This window comes from Lagopus muta, chromosome 2 (assembly GCF_023343835.1).
Source record: "Lagopus muta isolate bLagMut1 chromosome 2, bLagMut1 primary, whole genome shotgun sequence".
NCBI lineage: Eukaryota > Metazoa > Chordata > Aves > Galliformes > Phasianidae > Lagopus > Lagopus muta.
This window is the reverse complement of record NC_064434.1, coordinates 96,622,378-96,647,585: the sequence shown is the minus strand read 5'-3', so window position 1 is coordinate 96,647,585 and position 25,208 is coordinate 96,622,378. Positions and strand designations below refer to the sequence as shown.

Genomic DNA, 25,208 nt, shown 5'->3' with positions numbered 1-25,208 from the left:
AATTTAAAAGGAGAAATATAAATGTAGTTCACCAAGAAAGGGAAATAAAATATGAATGTAAAAAAAAAAAAAAAATCCATGAATTCTGCCATTTTGTTTTTGTGGAAGCTGCTGTTCAGATCTTTTGTGCATTTTCAAGTTTTATTTGTTCTTACTCCCCATCCCCTCCCAGGATAGGCTTTCTTGCCCCACAGTGTGTTAACACCACATGATATAACACATCAGTACTGAAGTCCAGTTCAGAGAAGACAACAAGAACCTGAAGTGGTGCTTTCAAGTTTTAATTCACTGAACTGTTTCAATTTGTCTAAACAACATGGTGGTTTTTAGTAGTAAAATGGAAGTTCTTCATTGGGAAACAGTTCTACAAGGGAAAAAAAATGGCTCAAAAGACTTCAGATCTTTAGGGTAAAAATAGATTTCATTCTGTAAGTGATGGGCAAAACCCAAGGAATATAGTAGATCCCAGACACTTGGGGTTTGAAGTGTTAATTCTTCTAAGCATTCCATTCAAACTGAAGTTCTGTCAGCCACTCCCTTGTGAAAGGATGGGCAGTACTGTTGAGAGAGCTTTCTCTTCCACTTACTTTCTGCTTTATTTCTTGTCTCAGTTATTAACATGTTTTGTTTGTGTGGCTCACTGGCAGCATATTTGTGTATAACGTGATCATTTCCCTGTAAATCACTGACTTCATAAACTGATTGTATCACAGCACTGTATGCTATATAAAATTGATTTTTAGTCCTGGAGAGTATTTATGGAATTGTGTCAGTACTTGTGAGTGTTTTTGTTTGAGAAGATGCTCCATGAGTTACAAAGCTGCTATGGGCCTGCAACTTTTTATTTTTCATGCCTGTGTCACTTCTTTGGCTGAAGTCTGTCCCCTGTGTCCTGGTTAGTTCCCATGAAGATAAAATAAGATTGAGGAATCCAGCTTCAGCCTCAACACCGGAACTTTGCTCTATCGGCTCAGGATTGAATACTTAGCTAGAAGCCACTGTCAGAAGACTGGAAATAAAGCAGAACAAATGTTCTGCTTAGCTATGTGTCGGATTTCACTGAAACCATGATATCTTGAGCTCTGTCACCTGCTTCTTACGCTTTTGTCCCCTTTCAAAAGATTTTTCTGAATTTTGGAGACTTTCCAAAATTATTTTGAATATTTTAAAGTATTTTCTATCTTTCGTGGTTTTTAAAGCTTCAGGAGTTTGCATGAAGCAAGAGCTGTTGAGCTGAGCATTTCCAGGCATACAGAACATGGCCTGACAAGATGTAAAGTACAGCTTAAAGATTCAGTGATGGCTGCAGCCCCTTCATCATTGCACAGATTTTCCTTAATGTTCTGCAGGACTGGAACTTTTGAATGCCTAATTAATGCTTAGTTATTTTGTATAGTTAAAATCAAAGCTGGTGTGTAGCAATGGTTAAAGAAGTAATTCATCCAAAGAACTAGTTAACTTCAATTCTCATCGGCCATTCTCACTTTTAAAACTTACAGAAACATGCTGGATGTTTCTGCACTGAATAGTAGGTGGATTTTGATTAGCACGAAATGACTTACACTGTTGCAGAGTTTGCAGATAGCCGAGGGGAAATGAACTGCATTCACTCAGGCTTCAGCACTGTCAACACACGTACCAGCCATACTCAACGAAGATGAGCCTGTGTCAGTAAAGATGATGGAAAGAAAAGAAGATAGCCCTGAGCCAGTTTGGTTTCTCCCTGTGATGTACGGATGTTAGCTTGTAGCAAGCCACCTGCAATTTCCTTTCTGTAACTACGCTGTGGACTTTCTTGTCTGCTTAGACTGTAAACTTGCTGGGCAGCAGTGGGCTGTCCCTGCACATATCAAAGGGATGCTGACCTAAGTGAGAGCCTGGAGGTGCTGCTGTGACACAAATGCTGTTGGCGCATGGGATTTGATGGGCAAGGAGAACATCTGGCTGGCACCTAATGCGCAACAAGCCAGGCCCTTTCCTGCAGTGCATTGCTACTGTCTTCAGTTGAATTAAGGTTGTTTATTCCAGTTCTTCAGGTTGCTTTTAAATAAAGTATTTTAGAGGGAATTGTAAGCAAAAATTTAAATTAAACTACCGTGAAACTTTGATAATTTTTCTTCCTTTGCTAGATTGCTTTTCTTTACTTCTGCAACTAAGCATTAACAAGAACTATTCTAGAGTAATCTCATAATACAGTGGCATATACAATGATCAATGTGAGACCGTTCCAGCTCAAGATGTTCTGTGATTACATGCATGAAATGCAGTTTGCAAAATGGTGGAACTATAACAAAAAGCAGTCTAACAGTAACAGATCATTGCGTGCTGCTCCTGGTTAGCTTGACTGTACTGGAGTTAAGTAAGCAACTTCTGGGTGAAAGCTGCTTTCTTATTCAGCACTTCAGCTGTCCATTTCATTTCAGTTTAGGCTTTTTTTGTGTGTGTGTGTGAAATTAATTTTACTCAGTTTCTTCAGTTTATTCAGTTTCTGCTCAAAATATTGCAGCTTCATTGAGAAAGTCAGTGGTGTTCAATGATTCCACATTCCAGGTCCAATATTTTAAGCAAGGAGAGTGGCCAGCAAGGCAGCCCTGTATCTGTCTGCTTGTTTCACTTCTGCATTCTCTTTCTCCTTTACTCAGACTCTCTCTTGCCCAAACATTTAGTCACCAGGCAGTGGTTATCCAGTGCTGAGCTACATTAAGGAACTGGTCTAATCCCAGAGAAGTCTTACCAGCTTTCAGTGTTCCTGCTCACTACATGGTGTGCAAAATGCTGGCTTGGCACAAGGAGAGATGAAGGGAGAAAGGCTGCAGTCTGTCGGTGGCAGTGCTGACTTATGCTGTCTTCAGTTGTATGTGGAACTGCCATCTTTGTGCAACGTATAGCATTTAAGATGTTAAAGAAATGTGATTTTAATATTTAAGACACTTCTCAAATTTATCTTTGTTATAACCTTTCTGTAACTAGAAAGATTAAATATTTATCTTTTCATATCTTCTGAATGCTGTTCTCTGATTTTTCAGCGATGGCCTCTCCAAAGCGCGTGGAACCTTGGTAAATGTTAGCTCAGAAATTAAGCCAAGGAAAGCATTAATGTTAAAACAATTGTTTCTACTTCCTTTTGAGAGACAAAATCCCTTTTTGATTTTAGATTTTTCACCATTGAATGAATGATTGACTAAAAGGACTTAGTAGCTGAAAAGGTTTATTATTCAAATGCCTTATTTCTGGGATTGTCTGTCTATGAACTATCAACTTATGAACTTGTAACTGGGTGCTGCTGTCCCTGCTGTGTGCAGTGGGTCCTGCACTAGTGTGCCGGCCCATCAGCTACATCTGCCCTCCCAGAGCTGCAGGTGTAAATTGGGCAGTGCAGGGCTGCTGGGGCTGTCTTGTCGGGTGCCATCAGCATGGCTGCTGCCAGCACAGCTATTGCAGAGGATTGGTTAAGGTAAGGTGGGGCAGCCCAGAGAGCCTGCAGCTCTGGTGCTTGTGGGTGCCAGGAAAGTTCCTGCTGTGGTGAGCCAGTTGTAAAATCAGGTACCAGGAAGGGCATTGTAAGGTGGAGGAGCAGAAGTGGCCCCAAGGTCTGGCTGCTGCTTGGTGGCAGCAGTGAGCGGATCAGAAACCAGCACTTTCAGCTCCCTGCTATGGCAGCAGAGGTTGACAGAGCTGAAGCAGTGCTGGCTTGGGCTTTCTTATGATGCTTGAGTGGTGGGGGCCCCATAAGTGCCATTGTCTGCATGCCTACTTCCAAATCCACAGCTAGCAGGCTCCTGTCTGGCCCTGGAGCTGTCCCCTGAGTGGGCTGGGAGCCTGGGCTGTTCCTTGGGTCGCTCTTGTTCAGATCTTCCTGCAGGGCAGGTGCAGCCATGTCTCTTTTCTGGGCAACTCTTCACTTTCAGTATTCAAGCAGTTGCAGGTAATCTCTCCTGAAATATGAATTACAGTTAGGAGAGTAACTAAAAAGTGCAGAGGAGAAGAGTTAGTTGTCGTCAGTTTGGGAGTGAAAGACAGCCAGGTACAGGAATTAAGAGTTTTAATTGCTAAAGGCAACAATGGGTATTAAAATATCAGTTTAAACACACAGTTTAGGCTGACTAAAATTTTGTAATGCGGTTTTAATGATACAGTTTTGTTAAGTAATAAACACTGTTGTGTTTTTTTGCTGTTTGGGACTGAGAGGTATAAGATTAAAAAACAAACAAAAAAAAACTATAATCAGATAATGCAACTTTTCAGCTTCCACATAGAATTAACATGTAGGTAATTCTGTACTCCTTAGATTCATTCCACATTGAAAAAAGTATCCTGGTCTTGCACGGTAAGGTATGTTGTAAGTATGTTGAAATGAATAGGCTCATCATATCCTGATATCTTTCTGTTCGATCGGTTCAAACTCATTGGATATAACCCAAATGTATGTTATCCACATTTCTACTATTTAGTGCTGCTACCCCTAAAATACCTAGAAACAGATCAGAACATTTATTGTCATCCTCATTTCCTCTATTAACAAAGCTTATTTTATTAGACCCTGCATCTCTCCCAGCAGAATATTGTGAGAGTTGGTTAATGTGTGAAACAACTGATCTACCTTTCTACGAATAGCTAATGGCTCTTCCTCTGCGTCTTGGGAAGTGGGGGGAGATCTCATGAAGTTGTGTTGAATTCTAGTGAATCCATACAGATTAAATTGACAAACAAGGCTTTTCATGCTTTCAGTCTCAAAAACTCTTACAGGTCTTTTCTTTCCCAGTACTTCCACCTGAAACGTTTATTCATCAGTAACAATGTTTCCACTGTGATCTTACCAAATGGTCTTAAATTGGTCACTTTCCACCAACAGCCAGAATTTCTCTGGAAAGTTGAGGGCTAAGAAGATACTGGCTGTGCCAGCACTCTCCTCAGAAGAAGTCTGAGCTAATCATCCGGTTTCTTCTCTATCAGTAAAAGTTTGTGAATCCTTTTTTTATTTTATTGATGCTACAGCAGCATCACAAGCTGTTCCTTGATCTGTCCTGGAGGACCAGGAGAAGGGGAGACTGAGGACTTGGCCGGTGTCTCTGAATGAGAAACAGAAGTTTCTGCTTCAGGTGGCTCGCTTCTGATTTCTTCTCTTAGTTTGACTGATGTTTGTACTTCCAGCCAGTTCAGCTGTAAGCCAGTCTTTGCTCTGTCAGTTGGCAAGTGGAGTCCAACTGAACGGTATGGGCATTCTGACAGGAGATTCTCAAACTTCACAGTGACATCACTGTGTGGTGCCCATGGTCTGCCGGATGTTGCTGACCAGCACTTGTTGGTCTTGGACAGAGCCGTGCGTGTTTTAAGTCAAGAAGTAAATGAAACCACATCAAGGCGATTGTTTCTCACCTGTACCTTGTTCTCCATGTGTACCTTGCTTCTCCTTCCCTGTGGATGGTTCACTGAGTTGCTCTCTGGCTTCTTCTGGTTCTCCATCTGGGAGTGGTAATCAGTTTCCCAAGCAGTGTTAACAAAAGAATATAGCAATGTTTTTCCCAGTTTGTCCCCTTTTCTTGTAAACACTCCCTGATTTCAACAGTACAACTTCTACAAGAGAGTAGTGCACAGGTGATGTGCTGCTTTGTCAGCAGTCTCCCAGAGGTGAACTCTTGCTCAGGTTTTTGCCCATGTGGGTAACCGTGCATGTGTCTGTACTGCCAAGTCCTTTCTGCCTGCTTGCTGTGTGTCTTTAAATCAGGTCACCTCGGAGCACTGCACCGCTGCAAGGCTGCGGCTTGCGGTCCTGCTGTCCTGCTGTCCTCACATCCACTGCAGCTGTTCTACTTCTCAGCATGTGTTTTACTGTTACTCAGGTTTGTTTTTCCTCTTGCCCCAGCCCTTTCCTTTTCTCCAGCTGTCTGACTTGCTAGTGTTTCTGTTGCTTACCTGGGGGGCTTTAAGTAAAACTGTGCTTTATTTTGATGGCAAATGGGCTTTCTTCTTTTTTGAGCTCAAGGCCAAGCAAGTCAGTGAATATAGGCTGACATCTGAGGGTAAGGCTGTAAGGACAGCCTGAGAGAAGCAGCAGTTCATTTAGTCTCCTGTTTTTGCTTAGTTTCCCCTCATATTCTAATATAATCTAAGAAATAAACATGTGCAGCATGCACTGAAAATATGCTTTAAGATAAGTGCTTAAGGCTGTATCAGAATGATAGCTGCCATTTTCTCCAAGTTAACTTTTCAGCATGTGTTTTCACAGGGTTCATAATCTGGTCCAGCTGTTCGCAGGGCCATCTAGGCTTCTGGGGATCCTACCCATCATCAAAAGTCATTTGTAAAACACTGACCTTAGTGGGGCTTATTGGCGTAGTGAAGCCTGGCAGTACTGTGCAGTGAAGTTAAAAGAGTTACGTTTTCTTCAGGGTATTTTGCTCACGTTTGCATGCTGTTGGTTTTGATACCCAAGAAAATCCTTAGTGCAGAGGGATTTATGCTTATTTATGCTTCAGAGGTCTAATCAGCCCCCCACGAATGTAGATAAAGGCTGTTTTGTTCGTTTTAGTGAACTTTCCATCAGAATTGAGGTGGAAAACCTACTGTGCTGTAAGTGGAATTTACAGCTGCCTGTATTTAAGCTAACACTTAGCAAATTAACTTAGGACTTCCTATAGCGAAGTGTGCTGAACCATTTCTGATACGCTATTTCATTTTAACCTTATGCCAGCCTGAGTTGTTAGAGATTTTGGGTAACATAACCCCACATAGGGAATATATCCCAGGTGAGGTGAGGGAATCCTGCTTCCTCGCACTGCTTTTTAAAAGCACAATTTTGAAAGCTACAATTTAAAATTGCCACAATCTATTTTTTTAATAAATAAAATTTGGGGAGGTAAAGGGAAGTTGTTTTGTCTGTGTTAAAAAAGGTCCTCCAGCTGTCTCATGGAGAAACACTACTATCTACCAGTACTGGGGACTGGAGACCTAAAATTTGGTGAACTGGATACACTATCCAAAAAATTCCCCTGGCAACATGTGAATTGTCTGCTGGGACTGGCAGGGCTGAGGAAGGCTTTTTACAGGGTGTCCATCCAGGTGGTAGTGGAACAATACGTACAGTGCTCAGCTGTGGAGTGGAAAGCAGGAGGCTCCTTGTTTCTGCAAGGTTCTTCCTGCTGGAATCGGGGAGACAGCCTGACTGAAAGCCTGGGACTGATAAACATGCAGGTAGGTGGATGTGAAGTAAGTGAAATGGGTGCAGGACTGAAAGAAGACCAACTGAGAACAACTGAAAAGGAAAGGCATAAAGCAGTTGGTAGGATGCTGGGAGATGAGGGAAGGAGTGGGATGAGCTGAGAGAAACCAGGGAAGGGGACAGGAGAAGCAGTGGGGCAGAGCTTCAGGATGTACTGGAGGCTGAGTAAGAAGCAGTGTGGAGGGAGCTGGAGTCTGGTCTGTGGGGAGAAAACACATTTCAAGGCTAGGACTCTCCCGTGAAAGATTCCCAGAGCATTTTTTATTTTTATACCAAGACAGAAGCAGCCCTGACACCATTGTTGCTGCTTTACATTTTCAGCAAAAAGCACTGAAGCCTACCAACCAGAAACATGCATCCGTTCTGTCCACTACCAGCTGCTTGGCTCCTAGAAGTCCAAATTGTTTTCCCCAGTATATGCAGTATTTGCACAGGCAGCAGTGATCTCAGCATACATTTCAAATGCCCGGGAATTGGATGGTCCCATGTAATAATTCATTTTGATTTCCCTCAAGGCCATCTTGATTATTATTTTTTTAATTACAAAATAACATTCAAACTAAATAAACAGATAATGCTTGGTATTTTACAACACAAGCATAATCTCTCTGACTCCTGCTGCAGAGGATCCAGCTCTTTGGAAAGTGCTTTGCAAAATGAATTAGCCAAGCACAGCCCCAGCCCATCAAACCATCCCTGTGTCCTAACTTCTCGGCAGAGTTCCTCTCCTATGTCTGCATTTTTTAATAGTTATCCACAGGTTTTAAAATACTACATTTATGTTCTATTAAATTCCAAACAAACTGTCCCCACCTCTTTCTGGAAAGGCAATAAAATGGTTCAGACACCAGTCACATTCTGCACACCTCCGCCCCCAGGCGCACACAGCAGCAGTGCATGAACTGAAGCTGTCTCTGACACACGTAATTTTCCTTATTACTAAGTGCTCAGCTCTTTTCAATGCCTTTAAAATGAAAGATTTATATGTGCGTATGTACATGTAGGAGAATAAAGACGGAGGAAAAGAATGAGAATTAATTTGTCTTCTTTCAGATTCTTCAAATAAGTCCTGAGCAATCTTGCCATATTTGGGTCGAGATCCAAAGCCTGTGGAAGCTACTGCTGTGGCACACAGAGTGTTTTGGAGAGTAACTGGCACCTATCTCTCTTGAAGATTTAATGTACATCTGTAATAAACATGTCATGTGGCACAGGCATTTCTCTAAGGAGAAGCTTTACAGTTTGTCAAGCAAACATATTTAGTTATCTTCAGAAACAAAGGATGTATCATACTTAGCACTTATAAGCTCACACAATTTGCATTTCTTAAAAAAAAAAAAAAAAGCTCTTTACTGTTAGAGTTTTTTCTTGTCATATACACTAGTAACACCAAATTTGCAAGGAGTGTTAAATCAATTAATTATTTTTCACTTTGTACTTCTACATCAAGTCTGTGTTCATGTCGTAAGATACGCTCTATCAGACCACACAGTAAGACCCATCGTTTTTTCAGGTGTGTTTCTATCAGTCTGGAAAAACAGAACCAGCTTAGAATTGGTGTGGTCATGCTGATGTTAAGAAGCGTCAGCATCCTTGAGACTTTAAGTTTTCTTTTGGGTGAGCCTGCTGGATGCTATTAAATTTGCCAGTTGTCTGAGTTTCTCACTACTAAAATCAGGCTAGATATTTAATGAAGATGGCTTTTTGCACAGCACATTAGACTACTTATGTGTTGTATGTTGTTGAGGAATAATGTTCAAATATCCTTCTAGATTACTTTGTTATTTCCCACTTAGACTAGGAAAGGAGGGGTATGTATGATATGAAAGAAGCCCCTAAGCATGGACCTTGTCATCTTAGGGCTTAGGAGAGCTGGAATTCCAGCTCCTTGCCTGTCCCCTTCCTTGCAGTGAGCCTTGCCTCTACAGCAGGTAACCCTGCGCTCTGTGTGCTGGCTCAGGGGAAACCTGTACCGCACTGTGGGAAACTTGGGCAGAGCAGAATGGAACAAACAAAAAAGGGGAAATGTCACATTTGAGACAACATTGCCTTTAAAACTATGAGTCAGCTGCTGCGTCAGGGATTTGAGTGAAAAACGTAATGAACAGAAGTGGATTGTTCTAGGAGCAAACTGTGTGAGATCGAAGCTTTCTTTGAATTATTTCAAGAATCATGAATCCTGCAAAAGTCAGTTTTCAAAAACATCAGAGAAATGCAATATATTACACTTACTGAAGCCATTTTCAGCTGTCTCCTCAGAGGCCCTGCCTACAGGGGGCGGGAGGATAGGGCAACAAATACAGTGAAACATTTCAGTGTTTCTAGGTTTAAATTTTCAGTTTGGCAAAAAGCTTCATTTGGTTTTCTCTTCACCTTTGTTCAGTACAAAAACAGACATCAAGCCGTAGTGATTTCCTCCACAACAACACTGTGTATTTTTGGACAGCTATAATGGCCTTCAGAAGTCTGATTTCTTCAGATGGATGTTTTATTGTCTCACAGATGAAAATGAGGTCTCCATTAGTTACCCTCTTATATTTCCCTTACCCTTTCCAAATACCAAATATAATAATAATAATAATAAAATAACAATAATTTTAATAATAATAATAATAATAAATAACAAATATATTTGTTATTTGTAGATTTCTCATACTGTCACATTCTCCAGTATGTTTACTGCCCTCCTTTCAGTAGCCTTGACGTTGCAGAATGGCACTGCTGTCACAAGTACTAGAATCCCTGAATGAACAGGATTGGAAATGGCCAGCAGATTAACAGTAATTGCTTGAATTTTACTCTTTGGCTTAAAGTAGTGGGGGAGAAATATTTACCTAAATGAATTTTTAGTAGATACTATAAATAAGAAACTGCTTCAGAAAATACTGCTTGTGTATGCATTAGCATGTGATTTTAATTATGCTGACATTTGTGCTCTTTGTGTATTTTGACTTAGGGCCATGTGAGATGCATGCGTGAACTGTCGCTCATGTAGAGTTAATCATAATTTGTCCATATAGGGAAAAAAATCCCTGGGAAAATATGGTAACGCTTTTCACTGGCAGTAAATGTTAACTGTTGTTAGTCCTTTAAAAATACATATTCTTAGGAAACTACACAAACTCTGTAGTTGAAAGTGTTCCTTGAAAACAGGTATGTATCATGTGTCCAGATCCACCACAGGAATGAATTGTATTGACTAAGGAACTGTATCCTTTTGCAGCATATCATTTATTTCATTTTCCTTTCCCTTGAACAAGAAAATATATTTTGATCAATGTTCGACAATCCAAGCCAAGGTATTTAAAATAATATTCACTTTGTACTTAGTGTAAAATGCTATTTTTAGAGCAGACACTTCTGTTATACAATATTGCAAACAGAAATCTTTTGTTTCTAGTTCTCATACAGAACCAATTAGTAAAGAGTCTTTGGACTTCTTTGCCCTTCTCCTTTTCCCAGTTAGTGACAAATAACTGGGTCTCGCTGACACATAGAACAACAAATAGATAAAGCAAGCATGGATTCTGAGATCTATAATTTTTAATAATTTTTAAACTAGCTACAAAATGTCAATCACTTCACAAACTGACAGGAGACATAAGGAATTTCATATTACATGCTGTAAATGATATTTATCTCACAGTTTATCTAGAGTTCATTCATTTAGGTTTTTTTTATTATTTTTAATTAAGTCAGCTACTAAACATCTCAGCGATTTGGTGTGCATAGCTCTAGGTAAGCAACAGAGAACTGTACTGATAACAAACCACATGGGGATAGCGACTAGTAAGAGAGAGCCTTATAAAAATTACATTTCTTTGCACCATTTCATATGGTAGTCGTTTCCTTCAAAAGATAGTCTTCAAAAGCAGCAGACAAACCCAATATATTACACTTATTCTTTTTGTCTTTGACATGTTTTCAGCCAAGCACGTTTTGCTGGCAATGGCTAAATGGTGAGTGCCAAATCCCTCTTTTTTCATAATTAAAAAAAAATGATCATGATTAATAACTCTATGTATATATATATATATATATCAACAAGAAAAAGTGGCACGACTGCAAACTTGCTGGTATAACATAGTCCCAAAAGAGTCCGAATACTGAGCATGCTTTTGTTGTCATTGTTGGTATGCTACTGCCATGGGAAAAAGTCTTGTTTAAGTAGGAGTCTAAAAGTCTATTTATTCCTCATGCATAAATGCATAAATCACATCACTTTGTAGTGCAATGCTTGTTATAGTTAGATAATTCCACATTGTCTAATCATGAAATCATAACAACAGATAATGGCAATGAAGAACTGAAGACAGCAGGTTTAAGTGCTTAAACATCATGATACCCAAAGACAGGAGCATGGCAGTAGCTCTGTGGAATGTCACAGTTTTACAAGAACAATACTGTATATTTAAAGGTTAACAGCACGTTTAGCATTCCAACATGGTTGTCATTCAGCAAACATCATTTTAAAAAAGGAGAGGAAAAAGGAAAAGGAATTCAAACAGAAACAAGGAAAGGAAAAATCCCAAAAAACGTCATAGTGAGCTATAGCCATCAAATCAGCACTATGTACAACCTTTGGAAAGAAAGATATCTAGAAAAAAATTAATTACAAGTATCATTTTTGGAAAGCTGACAAACTACACAGGACAACATTTACAATGGGGCTGATATGTGCATGTGTGCAAACCTAGTAGGTAAATACCATGATAAAAGCATGAAGGTACTGCCCTCTGGGACAGCATTAAAAGGAAATGCACTTTGCTGCATTTAACCACTGCCGAGCATCTTTGTTGCACGCTGGTTGGCTTCATCAATCCTGGTTTTATTGGAATCAGCCTAGGGAAACACAAAGAAAGGGGACAGATGATTATGTGGCAGAGAGAGAAGGTGCACAGTGCTTCGTGGGCACTCCTTTAGTTTTGGCTGTTAGGAAAAACAAAACAAATGGAAGTTACACATGAGCCTGATTTTGTGACACTGAGTAGCCTTTGAGTTTTTGTGAGCTTTTGTGTTTGTATTCAATTTCTCTTACACTCTCTTAGAAGCCATGCCAGATCTGTGGCTGGTGCTAATGGCTTGCACCATCAACAGTGGTGGATGACAGGATAAAACTTGTGATGCACACGTGGATTTCATTAGTGAAAATCTTCCAGTGCTCTGTAATGCTTGGATTCAGTGAACCTGGACTCTGTCTGGACCTTTTGACTGTGTGTGTGGCAAGGAAGGGAGAAGCAGGAGTGATGCCGTTACTCCTCTCTCTCAACAAGGAGTTCAGTGTAGCTGCAAGACAGGATAACCTCTTTGATCAGGCAGCTGCATAGATGGGAATTAAGAAGGAAGGGATTCCATCATGATTTGGGATTCTACCATTATTTCAAAAAATCAAACTGGAATTTAGTCCAGTGTGGGCTGAACTGTTAACTTCACTGTCTTCCATGCTGTAACACTTGCCATACAAAAAAAATGCTGTTAATAGAACAACAGATTTTGGAGTTCTGTTTGAGAAGGCAGAGACTTTAACCATGGCTTTCTGTTGCTCTACAACTTCTGTTGTAGAAGTTAGTTTTGAAGTCAAAGACATTATTGTAGCTGACAAAAACTGGCAAAGCTCCTTTCAAGTCCATGTTGCTGGTAGAGGATGAGATAGAAAATGCTTTCAGTGTTTGAAATGAGACCTGTGAGAAAGGTGAGAGTTGTGTTACTGCTTTAAAAGCGTGACATCAAATAGCAAACTCTTTTCTGCAGTTTGATGTTTTCATTTTTTATTTTTGTTTTTTTTTTGCCTTGATGATTATTCCCAGCTCTCTGGGGTGTACCCAAATAGTGCAGATTTATTTTAAATCTTTGCAAAGGCTGAAGTATCTTTCCCACATTCATTTCAATACCTTTGAAAATGGTTATAGCGATCTGCAATAAATCACTCTTAAGCATCTTGGGCTTTTCTCCCTAATTGTTCTGGCACATGTAAACATGTATTTTTAGTACAGCAGCATGTGCCAGATCCTCAGCAAGAGTAAATCACCATAACTACTCAGTATGAGCCACAGTTCTGTTTTTTATCCATGAATTTGACCTTGTCTATTGCAGTATAGCTTTTGCCAAAAGATTACCTGAAAGATAAATTAATGGCTTGAAAGCATTTAACTTTATCATGAAATACATTAATATTGATTGAATGTTAAGTGTTGATGAAACATAATGTTTCTAAATGGGAATACTGAAGCCTAAATTTGGTAAATGATGCTTCATCCAAGTCAGTGGGAGTCCTTGCCCAGACCTTCCCAGCTGAGTGAAGACAAAATGTTTTTAGCCTTTCTACTTTGGTCCCAGCTCTCCATTAATGGCTCTTTTTTGGAACAGGCTGTCTTCTGGTGATGGTTTTTGACCCTTTTGACCTACTTATCACATCATCATTTTAGTTTTTGTCCCTGTTTCTCTGATCTAAAGGAAGAATAAAACCTTTTATTTGTTGCCTCATCTGATTACCATGAATAGATTAGATTATGTCTCTGCATTATGAAATTGCTCTGGTTTGGATGCACACATCCAGTTTAACATAAGTGCTTTAGAAGCATTTGGGTTACCTTGGTGAGGTACCCAAGCTTTTGCAACTTATGCCAATGAAGGATCTTTCTAGTGATGATAGTTGACTGAAAGCACAGTGCTCGAGTTGGTCAGAAAAAGAAAACCACTCCAGCCACCCTGCATTGCCTGCCACCAGCCAGGGGTGATGCCTATTGCCTTGTCTCATTGCAGAATGGAAGCATGTGCATTTTTTGGTGTTGGTATTTGGTATTATCCAGTTTCAGTAATTTCTATCTTTAATAGAGGGTTATCCTAATATTTTATGTTTCCTTTTCTAGTATCTCATTACTGCTTGGGCCGCACATTCTTACTCAAAGAAATTCAGCAGATTTTCACGAAGACTGAAGACTCCTATTTTTATGCTGCTTTCCTGATGATTCATTTGTGTACACTGCAAGTCCATCTTTCAGAAATGTGTCACTCTTCTTAGCCAAGGGCCCTGACCAGCAGGACGTGCCTATGAGGCTGGATTTAATGAATTGCATTAGCTACCAACATTTTTTCCGTTTGCTGTATGAAACATTGCACACCTAACCCTGTAGGAAAACCACTCAGATGTGGAAGGCCAGTCCCTCAGTTAGCTGCTGCTCTCAGCATGCACTGCCTAGAGATATGGCCCACGTTTTTCATGTTCACAGGAGGCCTGGTCAGTATTTTCAAATTCCAGATGTTTACAAGCATGAGCTGATAAAGAATCCTTGTTAGGATTGCTGCGTTTTATGATAGTATCCTGCAGACGTGGATAGCATGCATCTGATTTCTATCTGCAGGGAATGTCTCCTGCTACTATGCTATGACATGAGGAGGATAGCTACAAATGTGTGTGTGTCTTCCTCTGAAAAAATAATGTATATCATAGACTGTTATTTAAACTAGTTATGGCATGGGATGGATAATTTTCCAGTCCCTTGTTGCAGTGTAGATTAATTTGCTGTTTTCTGCTGCTTTTCATATGAACAGCAATGGTAAATCTCTCACCTCCAACCACCCATTTCATTTTTCCCTAAAATAGGAATTGTTGCAGAATGGCATCATGGTGACACTGTACATTTTCCAATATATGCAGACTAATAGATGCAGCTTTATGAAGCACACTTTTGATTGACACAAAACCATGCACTCTTCTGTGTTGTATGACTATGTCAGAGACTAGCTTCCTGCCTGTAAGGCAACATATTCTTCACCCAATCCTTCTTGGAATCAAACCCGAATAAGGAAAGTGAGTTGATTGAATCCCTGACTGCTATTTCTTTTTTTTCTTTTCTTTTCTTTTTTTTTTTTTTTTCCTTTTGTGTGTGCATGTGTATATGTGTGCATACTAGGCTCTGGTATAATTAATTGACACGAGAAACAGGCATGGACATCCTGCTCATCTGAGAAGGTTTGCACGTGCCAGAAGGCTCAAGAGTACAAGCTCTACCGCTTATGGTCAGCATTAACTCTAAGCAGCACATGTAAGTCCTTGGGTTAGATCCTCAGGCTGTGTAAATCTCAGCTGAAGTCAAGTGTTGTATTGATTTTACACCAGATGAAGATCTAGCCTCTTATGTCACTTTAGCCTGTGCCTGGAGCGCTGCCAGTGTGAATGCAGATGGCTTGCAGATCTTGAGATGTGAGTATGGCAGTGCGATCCCAGCGGGGTTTGGAGGGTGCTGCTTTATGCTTCAGAAATCTGCAATGCAGGTCTGGCACTGGAACAGTGCTTTCTACCTTTTTAGCTGGTGATATCACAGTAGAAATACTGAGCTTCTGGACTTTACCAGGCTCATGTATGGTCCAGTTCTATGTACACACACCAAGAGAGCTGGTGGATATGTTGCAATGTAATTATAATCAGGCAGTATGACAAGTCTAGCTGGACTTTTTCCATGCAGCAAAGCCTTGCTTAATGCATCCCCATCCCTTTTTTGTGACTGGTCCTCTAAAGAAGCAATCCTATTCTAAATCACTTGTGCAGTTTCTGAGGGAAGGAGAGTCTGGGAAGGCTTAAAATATGCCAGGAAGTGCCAGGGTCCAAATTCCACAGTTCTGCACAAGTCGGGATATTTGTCCTTTCCCAACACCCTTGCAGAAGTAGTCTTTATTTGTGCTAAGGGGTCTCCTCACTAGCTGTTGTCTTGCGAACCAAAAGTGCTGCTTCAACCCAACCAGCACTGAAGGTTACTAAAGATCCACAGCAGCAAGCTCTGTGGTGGTCCAAAGATTTGGAAGGAGGAGAGAGGAGCACTAGCAGTTATTTCTGTCATCTGTCCTCCTCTGAGCAGAATTAAAACTACAGCACACCCTTTTAAAGAGCTGAGAACCAGCTGGTAGACACATCTGCTCTTCTTATGCACGGCCTATGCTTGCAGAAGGGAAAACACCACCCTTCTTGGGGTTCTCTTAGAAATGTCAGTTCTTACCTTCTCCATGATCCTGTCAATCTGGCGATTCTGTGTGTCGATCTCATTGCCCATGTCCAGGGCCATGTGACGTAAGTTGCCAATGATGCCGCTGACCTGCTCAAGGTTCTCATCCATTTCATTTTCCCGGGCATCATTTGTTACCCTTGAAGTAATAAAACCAACCAATTATTTGAAGCAAGGAGAGAAGAAATTCCCCTGAAACTGATTCACCCAAAACCTCTCCTGCATCGTCCCTTGCCTGTCAGCTGTGGAGCATGCTACAGTGCTCAGCTTTGAAAAAAGGGGATTATTAAGTAGCTGTCCTGAAAACCTTCACATGCTTATTTTTTGGATGCTGGGATTAATTGTCTGAGTTTGTCACTCTCATTTTGTTCATTCCTTCTGCTCCTAAAAGTGTTGCTGTCTGAGCTTGTCTGCACCACTTATTACATCTCCCTGCTAGCAATGGGCTTTCTCAAAAGATGTGGAAGAATGAAAGGATGTTTCATTTGGATCTGTGTGTGATTACAGTGTGGGAAATGCCAGAGGGTAGTGGAACTAAAGCAGCTGCTTGTGTTCAACCACACAGGATACCATTCATTCTTCACGGACTTGGGTCTTGCCAAAATATTGGACAAGAAAATCCTGACCCAACCTTGTATTTAATTAAATGTGTTTTCAGTAGATAAAATCAAATTTTCCCAGTTTATTTGCCTTTTGTCTGCCCTCTTAGCCCCATCTTTTACAGTTGCTTATTTTTTAAAAGGAAACACTTGCACTTGATTGAGGACCAAGTTCAGTGCTCCCAGGCCTGAAGAGGCACATGAAGACTGGCACTTGGAAACGTTTCCCACTCATAAAATGACTGTTCTGAGTTTCTTGTGTAATTTGTCTTCATACAGGGCACTATATATAAAAGGGCATATAAAAGGGCACTACAAGCTATTCATGGAAGAATTATGCCATGGCATAACTTTCTTGACTGCTATTCTGTTAGCATGCCCCAGCCTTTGCTTTAATGGGGCTGCCATCCAGAAAGAATAAAAAAAAGTGAATGGCAGACCCAGCAAACTTAAATGGCAACTCCATCCCACACTCCAGATTGCATGACAGCATTGTTTCTATCGCACTGATTTCCTTTTATCACAGCAGCAAAAAAAAAAGAGTGGATAATAGTTTTTGGAAAGATAATTACTTATTAATCCAGCATCCTTAATCTTCAGAGATCAAAGCTTTGCCTACCGGTATGGCTTTATCTTTTCAGCTGGTAACATTGTCATCTAAATACATGCTCTATAAGCACTGTAATCAGCATGTAGTTGTTGAATCCCCATGTACTGGAGAAAGTTTGCAGTTTAGTTGCTGTTAGTATAGCTGTGTGTTTCAAAGTAGCTTTCACCTGAGTGTCAGGGATTGCCAATGAAGGGTAAATGGTTTTGGCTTTTGGGCAGCTGAGGAATGGGCCGTCATTCCCTGTTCAGTGAGGTTCTCTGGATGATCAGGAGTAGGGAAGTGGTTTTCTCAAAAACTATTTACCTCTGGTAGAAATTGTACTTCAGGTTTTGTGCTTGGCTTTGCTTTGGCAGAAGAGAAAGGAAGCACTGCTGAATGCTTTGGTGCATGGTAAAATGGTGGAAAACACTGGCACCATCACATTACCCAGTGTCACTGAAGGAGTTAACAAGTGTCACAGAACTCATGACCATATGGAAGAAATCTAAATATATCAGTGACAAGGAAAATAGAGAGAAAACAGTGGATAAAAAGGCTCACCTGCGGATAAAGCCACCACTGATGGCCATCTGCTCCCGTTCATCTACAACACGTGCAGGCTGGCTGGCTACAACGCCATCCTGGTTATTGCCCCAGGCTTTTTTGTAAGCATCACTTGATTTAAGCCTATGCAAAAAAGTTGATGAGTAACAAAGCATCCAGTGGACAAGGACAAATGCAAAATTTTACTTCTCCAAGCTAGAAGCTGAATCAAGCAAATGAGTTTTCAGAGGGTCATTGATTGTATACCGATATATCATAACCCTGAGTAAAAGGATGGTTTTTGGTTTAGTTTTGGGTGTTTTTTTTTTTAAACTTTACTGCCACAACAACCGTGATGGTCAGAGGTTTTGTATCCAATAGGGTGAATTGCAACTTTTAAGTCCACAACACTTCACACAAGTTTTTGGATGTTGACTGAGTTTCCAGAAAGGAAAAAGAAAAAAAAAGAAGAAAAAAAAAAGAGAAGAAATACAGATAAGTAGAAAACATTGTTTCATTTCAGCGACACATACGTTGTGACATCAAACACAGTGAACGTATTGGCAGACAGACATAAAAACATAACTGCCAAGTATAGTGTGTACATCACATCACAGCAACACACCCTCTTAGAGTAAAAAGGATTTGGCTAGACTTCAACATTTTACAATGCAGAACATTGGGCTTTTGCTGTTGTTAACATATATGTGGCATAAGAGGCAGTTAAAGCCCCTAACCTTTTCCGAGGTGGTTTGGAGATTATTTTATCATAAAATTCATAGGGTTTGTTAGATTTTCAAATAATATATCGGTACATGAAAATAGTAATCATACATCTACAGTTGATGTACAAACCTTTGTCCACAGAGACAAAAAGTAAAATAGGCAGAAGTGAAATGAGTGCAGGAGAAAAGAATAGATACAAGCAATCTAGCATCAGAAAGGGAAGTTTTTCTACATTTTCTTCATGCACCAGCTACAGGCATGAATAAGAAGTAAAGCATTCTCACTAAGCACAGTTGCTCCAATAGTTTGTCATACTCTTAATGCATCAGCAGTAACAGCCTTCACAATAAGCAAGACACAGGCAAAAATGGATCATTACTTCCTTCAGGATTTTTAAACTACAGGACTTTATAGCAGCCTAGCATGTCACTGTATTTGTTATATTTGTTATTCACTTTCAAAGAGCCATTTTTGACTGAGCTGCCGTGGACAGAAAATTAAAATCCAGGCATACCTTCAGTGGCAGATTAGCATGTGTAGCATATTTAGGGTTGCTGCATTGGAGCTGTCAGACAAGATTGGACACTTAAACAAGACAGCATGAGTGTTGAGGATCTGTATCTGCAAATTCTTGATTTTATTCTAGAAATGGAGCAGTTTTCAACAGACTTCTTGGGAACTGCAAATCCCCATGGTTTCCCTTTTCTTCAGTCAGCAACAGTCAGTCATATAAACAGCTCTGTGGCTTGGAATTTGGGAGAGAAACAGCATGCTTCTGGGGACTTTAGGAAAGGACACAACAAACTTATCTCTGGTTTTATGTTCTTTCCTTGCCCCCTGAAGGAGCTCAGTATCTGTTAAGTCTGAAGATGTGTTGCATCCTTCCATATAGAATTAAAATACAGATGCAGAGAGGGTATTTCCCAAATACCCATCTGTTGTTCCATTGCTTACTTTCTATTAAATTTGTGAAGAGTTAGAAAGAGGATGCTTGGCTTATTTCTTCTTAGATCTCTGGAACTAACAATTGAGTTTCACATTTCTAGAAATAAGAGAAAGTAGCTCTCCTATATTTACAGATATTTGTCTGCTCTTTAGACCCACACAACTCAGAGTCTACGTTAGAAGTGAATGATTTGATGTACCCAGAACCCAACCTCTGTTTTCTTGTGGAGTTGCAATTAATACAGGTGGAGCCTGGGCCTGCTCAATGTCAGTAGCATTTGTCCTTTTGACTGCAGGCTAGCCTAAGTTTCATGACATGGGTATTGTGGGTCTTCTAAGAATGGAGGGTCAAGCTTTACATTTTGATACGACTCACTGAGTTATATTCACAGCAGAGTACAATTACATGTGAAACAGTTAATCTTTATGAAATATGTGCATTTAATTTACCACTAACCAGAAAAGCACTAAGAGATCATGGCAATACTAATGCTCAGAACTGTCTGGATTTCTCTCCCTCCTACACTACACTTTTCAGAATATCATCTTATTTGTACCAGTTGGTTCCTGGCACAGTGATTAAAGGAACAGGCTACAACAAAAGCATTGTTCATCCTTATTTTGTTTCTAAACATGTTCACTGATTAGCAGTGCTAGATTATGAAATAGGACTGCAGTCTGCAAAGGCAGAATACTGCCTTATAGCCAGGATGACACACCTTGAAAAATGAACATTGTATGCGTACAGTATTTTCCTGTTCTTGCACCTATTGATTTCGTGATACTGCAATCATTGTGGTGCCATGTGTCAGCTACTAACCCTATCCATGCCACAGGTCTGGCTGTCAGTTCAGAGCAGCCTTTCCTACAGAATAGAACAATTAAATCTGCTCTGAAAAACGAAGATTCCTGCAAAATACATGATGATTTTTTGTGCTTCAGGGAAAAACTTTTGTTGTTGGCATACGCTCCAGGAGGAGCAAGATGCTGTCTTGGCTTGCTCTTCTTTAACTTGCAACAGCTTTTAGAGTGTGGGAGTATCTCAGGTACTGCTGCATACTTCTGTACCTGCAGCTCTCCTGCACTTGTTCAACTGCCTGTTTTAATTCAGAAGGCTATTAGGGACACAGCCAATATCACAGCTAGAACTGATTGCAGGAGGGCCCACTCAAAAGGTCCATGTGTGTGTGTGTCCTTCTTTCCATTTCTTATTGCCTCTCTCCCGCTCTGTATATCAAGGCAATAGCATACATATTCTGTGCAGACTGTTTACCTCCACAAAGTATTTGTAGCTGGGTGCACAGGAGCAAAACTAATTTTGAAATCTGAGGCAGTAACTGCATTGTGTCCCAAGGGAATTCTCTTCAAAATAAATCAGGATTGAGAAGACAGAAATCCAGTCATAATCTTTCTGTTCTGGGCCAAATTTCCACTGAATTCCATGGCAGCTCACTTTCATTTGGTCTGGATAATCTTTGTAGGACTGACCTTGAAGAAAGAGTCTGTGCCATGCAGGAAGAGAATACAGTACTGCAGAACCACTGCTCTCTGCCTTGTTTTCTGTACAGTCTCTGGCCAATCACTTATAAATGCTTTCACTGTAACCTATCTGATTGCTGACTCACTGCATGCTGGGTTTGCTGTTCCTTGAGGACTTCTGGTCTGCCCACTTTGTCCCCCACTTCCTACACCACATAACAGTACTTCACATTTTCATCTGGCACTTAAAACAAGCTTTGCATTACTGGAGGACAGTTTCGTTCAAAAGTGATGGCATGCAAGCACATTTGATACATTTCAACATTTCTCCTTAGTGTACATGCTACCCAAATGAGATAATTTTTAGCTTGGATTTTCTCAAATCTGGTTGTATAAACATAAGACAGGATAAAACCATTTCACATTGAGTTCCAATTGTGAAATGTCATGTCTTCTTCAGTTTTGTCAAGAACAATTTCTGTTGAACAATGAGAAGTATGGTTTTCATCTATAATTTTGACTAGTGTTTATTATTGCCTCTTCTGCATTTTCAAACTATAGGGTTTTTTGTTGTTCCTTATTAAACTTGTTTGCAAAAATGTTTTAAAATTTAGGACCTCCAGGAATAAAGTAGCTCCAGTGGTTTTGATCTCTGGAAAATGGAACCACTCAGTACACTTTGTGTAAAATGTTGAAACTTATACCATTAGAAGGTGTCAACAGTGAAGCTTTCACTGCAGTATGCCTGATTTTAATGCATCTACAGTAATTTCCAGTCACTTGTCTATGCTATGAGATGAATGCGTTTGAACCAGAATCGTTCCTTCTGCATGCCACATGCTCATCCTGTCCATGTGCCTAGCAAGGATGAGCTTCACAAGGCCTTTGGGATCAGCCTTAAGTGCTCAAAGAGATGAGGCAGGCAGCACCTACTTGTTACATGGACAGACACAAAGACCACAGAATTTTCCTAGGTCCGTCAAATTCTTTTCTGCTTCTTTCATGTCCTTATTGATTTGGTCCATTCCCTCTTCGATGCGTTCCAGTTGTTCTGATTAAACACAAGTATTTTATCCCCACAGAATGAAGCAGATGGAAAAGGACAAAGAAAAAAAAGACAAAAACTTCAGACATTCACTGTGACAAAAAAAACTGGACACCACATAGCAGAGCCGGTACCCAGTACCTACTTGTTACAAGGACATATGAAAAGGCCACAGCATTTCCCTAAATCTTTTAAATTTTTCTCGGCCTCCTTCATGTCTTGGTTGATATGGTTCATGCCTTCTTCAACACGATCGAGTTGTTCTGGTCAGGACAAAGGGATGACAGTGTGGAATGAATTGTATTTTTGTTTGTTTGTTTTTGTCTTCAACAGAACGTGAAAAATGACCATGTGGAACTGAATCAGTAATGACATTACAATGCATTAATCCAATCTGATGCATTGTTAACGTGATGTAAGCCGTTCTGGATGCCGAAGATGTTTTTTACTAATATGGAAAGAGTAAAACAATGGAGGAAGATGTTCAAAATATATTAATCTGAACAAGATGTAATGATGTAGAAAGTAAGGGTTATAAACTTTAAGGTCCAGAAACATAATACAATGCACCACTTACTAAGACACCAATGACATCCAAAAGAAAGCAAGATAAAATGTTATTATTTTGCATTTATTCATGTTAATACAAGAGAAAAGGTAACTTTCTATGGAAGATACCTCAGTTACTTACGCTTACAAGTGCCTTGAAGTTAGGTGAGGTGTGGCAGTGTAACTGCTTGGGTTAGTGGGTACTGAGTGAGACAATTGGCAGTAACAGGACCAGAGGTGGTGTGTGAGCTGTGAAGAACTATGTCCAAGTACTCCTTTTTCCAGGGGCTGAGAAAACTGAAACCTGCCTCTCTGATTGGCTTTGGAGGTTAATCTTGAATCTGCCTATGGCTTTGGGGCTGATTTTCTTTCTTGCGTGGATGCTGCAAATTAGGAGTAACTCCTGCTAACAGAGAGGAACTGCAGCCACTGCAGGAGCCTGATACTCACTGAAAGAGGCCCGCTAGCTGTGGCATACATTGTCTCTGTCCCCAGGCAATTTTATGAAAATAAACAATAGGTAAAGAATAAGATTTTTCAATGGGGTCACTTCTGATTTGCTCCAGGCTGAAGCATCAAGTGCAGTAACCAGCCTAAAGCCTGCACTGTCTCTGCTGGCATTAAACAGAATTTGTCTTATTTCTGCTTACGGTTGACAGTGATTTAGTCTTCTCTTAGAGACTTAAAGGTTCAGAATAACTTACTTGTTAGAGAAACAGAATGCCATGCCAAACAGTAAAATTGTAGGACCAGATTCTCCACTGTACGACAGATATTGGATCCAGTGGGACTGGGAATCTTATGTGGAGTTTGTGGCAGTTAAGGCACTTCACACTGGTGGGAAGCTTCAACATTTGTTTCATAAAAATAAACTCAAGTGCTACATGCAATGAGAAAGTTACTTGGAGTAGCATTTCAATCCAGTAAAAATAAATATATACCTAAGGAGTCTGTGAAACAATCACATTCCTGTTCCCTGTATTGAGAAGAAAAAAATATAAACACAGAATTTGAATTGAGTGGAAAGGAACTAAGACAGCATTGGTTACAGGAGAAACTCCAATGTCATCCCTGACATTAATTGAGTTCTGCCAAGATTAAATCTTAAAAAAAAAAAAAAGGAAAAAAAAAGAAAACATTTTAGAAAAAAAAATAAATCATGTGCCTATTGACGTCAGTATGAAACTCCTCCTGACTTGTTTGGGAACATGAATAGGCCTAATTTCTTAGTTGGGCTTCTAATAACAATGGAGGCTTAGATTTTCAAAGCTGTCTGGGGGATTTGGATGCTCAATTCCCATTAAAATTAATTGTATTTAATTAATTTTAATGAGAGTTGGGCATCTCACCCCTAGAGGCCCTTGAAAATACTGTCCTAAATTATTCAAGCTGAAATAATTCAAATACTGGACTTAAAATTTTTGCTTAATCCTTGCATGAAGCTGGATTTGGAGAAGAAGTGCCATGTCAGCATTGCTGGCTGCATCTGCTCTTCAGCTGTTAGTTCTCCTTCTTCCCAGCTGGATGCGCCTGCCTCCTGATGGCATGGCCATTATGGACCCCAATTCCAGGGGGTTCAGAGTACCTAGCAGTGTCCTCTAAAAGGAGCACATATAATGTGAGCAAAGTATTGGGAAACAGAGAAGGAAACCTGAGAGGTACATTGCTCAAGTTCTGCGAGATAGATACTCTACTGAGAAAATATAGAATATCAGAATCGTTAAGGTTGGAAAAGGCCTTTTATGATCATCAAATCTGAGGTGATCCCCACCGTGCCCACTAACCCATGTTCCTCAGTGCCACATCTCCATGGTTCTTGAACACTTCCAGGGACGGTGACTCCATCACCTCCCTGGGCAGCCTGTGCCAGTGCCTCACCACTCTTTCTGAGAAGAATTTTTTCCTAATATCCAACCTGAACTTGTCCTGGCTCAACTTAAGGCCATTACTTCTCATCCTCTCACTGTAATCTGGGAGAAGAGGCAGACACCTACTTTGCCACAACCTCCTTTCAGGCAGCTTAGAGAGCAGTGTCTGCCCTGAGCCTCCTCTTCTCCAGACTGAACCAACCCTGTTCCCTCAGCTTGTGCTCCCACTTATGCTACAGAATCTTCACAGCTTCTTTGCCTTTCCCTGGACACACTCCAAGGCCTCAATGTCTTTCTTGTAATGAGTGTATTTCTTGTAGAGGTACTAGGTTGTATTGTTTTAATGCCCACCATAGTTTTACATTTTGGTGTGGATGCTCGAGCAGAAGCAGTGGTTCATGTTTGTACCCACAGATTGTGAATCTCACCAGAGCTGTGAGTACATGGTAGAAGATGGTATTCCTCCAAGCTCTCCTGCTCCTCACTAGCTCTGAGTCTTGTGCATCTGGGCAGCACTCTTGCTCTGCAAGGCGGTGGTGGGAGTGTGAGTTGGCTTGTCTGCTGGCTTATGCAACATGAAGGGAATTGCTGAATTTCCATTGCAGATTCCCTCATTTTGCTCTTGAGAGCTGTTTGCAGAGCCTAGC

At 40.4% G+C, this 25,208-nt stretch overlaps 1 protein-coding gene across 2 annotated transcripts in view; it reads right to left on the bottom strand.

Annotated features, from left to right (window-relative positions):
• Window positions 1–10,744: 10,744 nt before the first annotated feature.
• The window catches only part of SNAP25 (synaptosome associated protein 25), a 66,142-nt gene continuing 51,678 nt past the window's right edge, over window positions 10,745–25,208 (bottom strand). Inside the window, exons 5-8 of one of the 2 annotated variants that reach the window (XM_048938321.1) lie at window positions 22,290–22,407; window positions 17,968–18,093; window positions 16,213–16,357; window positions 10,745–12,061 (exon numbers count right to left, since the gene is read on the bottom strand). In XM_048938321.1, coding sequence (XP_048794278.1) covers window positions 11,993–12,061; window positions 16,213–16,357; window positions 17,968–18,093; window positions 22,290–22,407 — 458 coding nt within the window. In that variant the 3' untranslated portion in view covers window positions 10,745–11,992. Of the gene's footprint in view, window positions 12,062–16,212; window positions 16,358–17,967; window positions 18,094–22,032; window positions 22,151–22,289; window positions 22,408–25,208 lie in introns of both variants that reach the window. The other variant, XM_048938319.1, reaches the window with a different exon arrangement.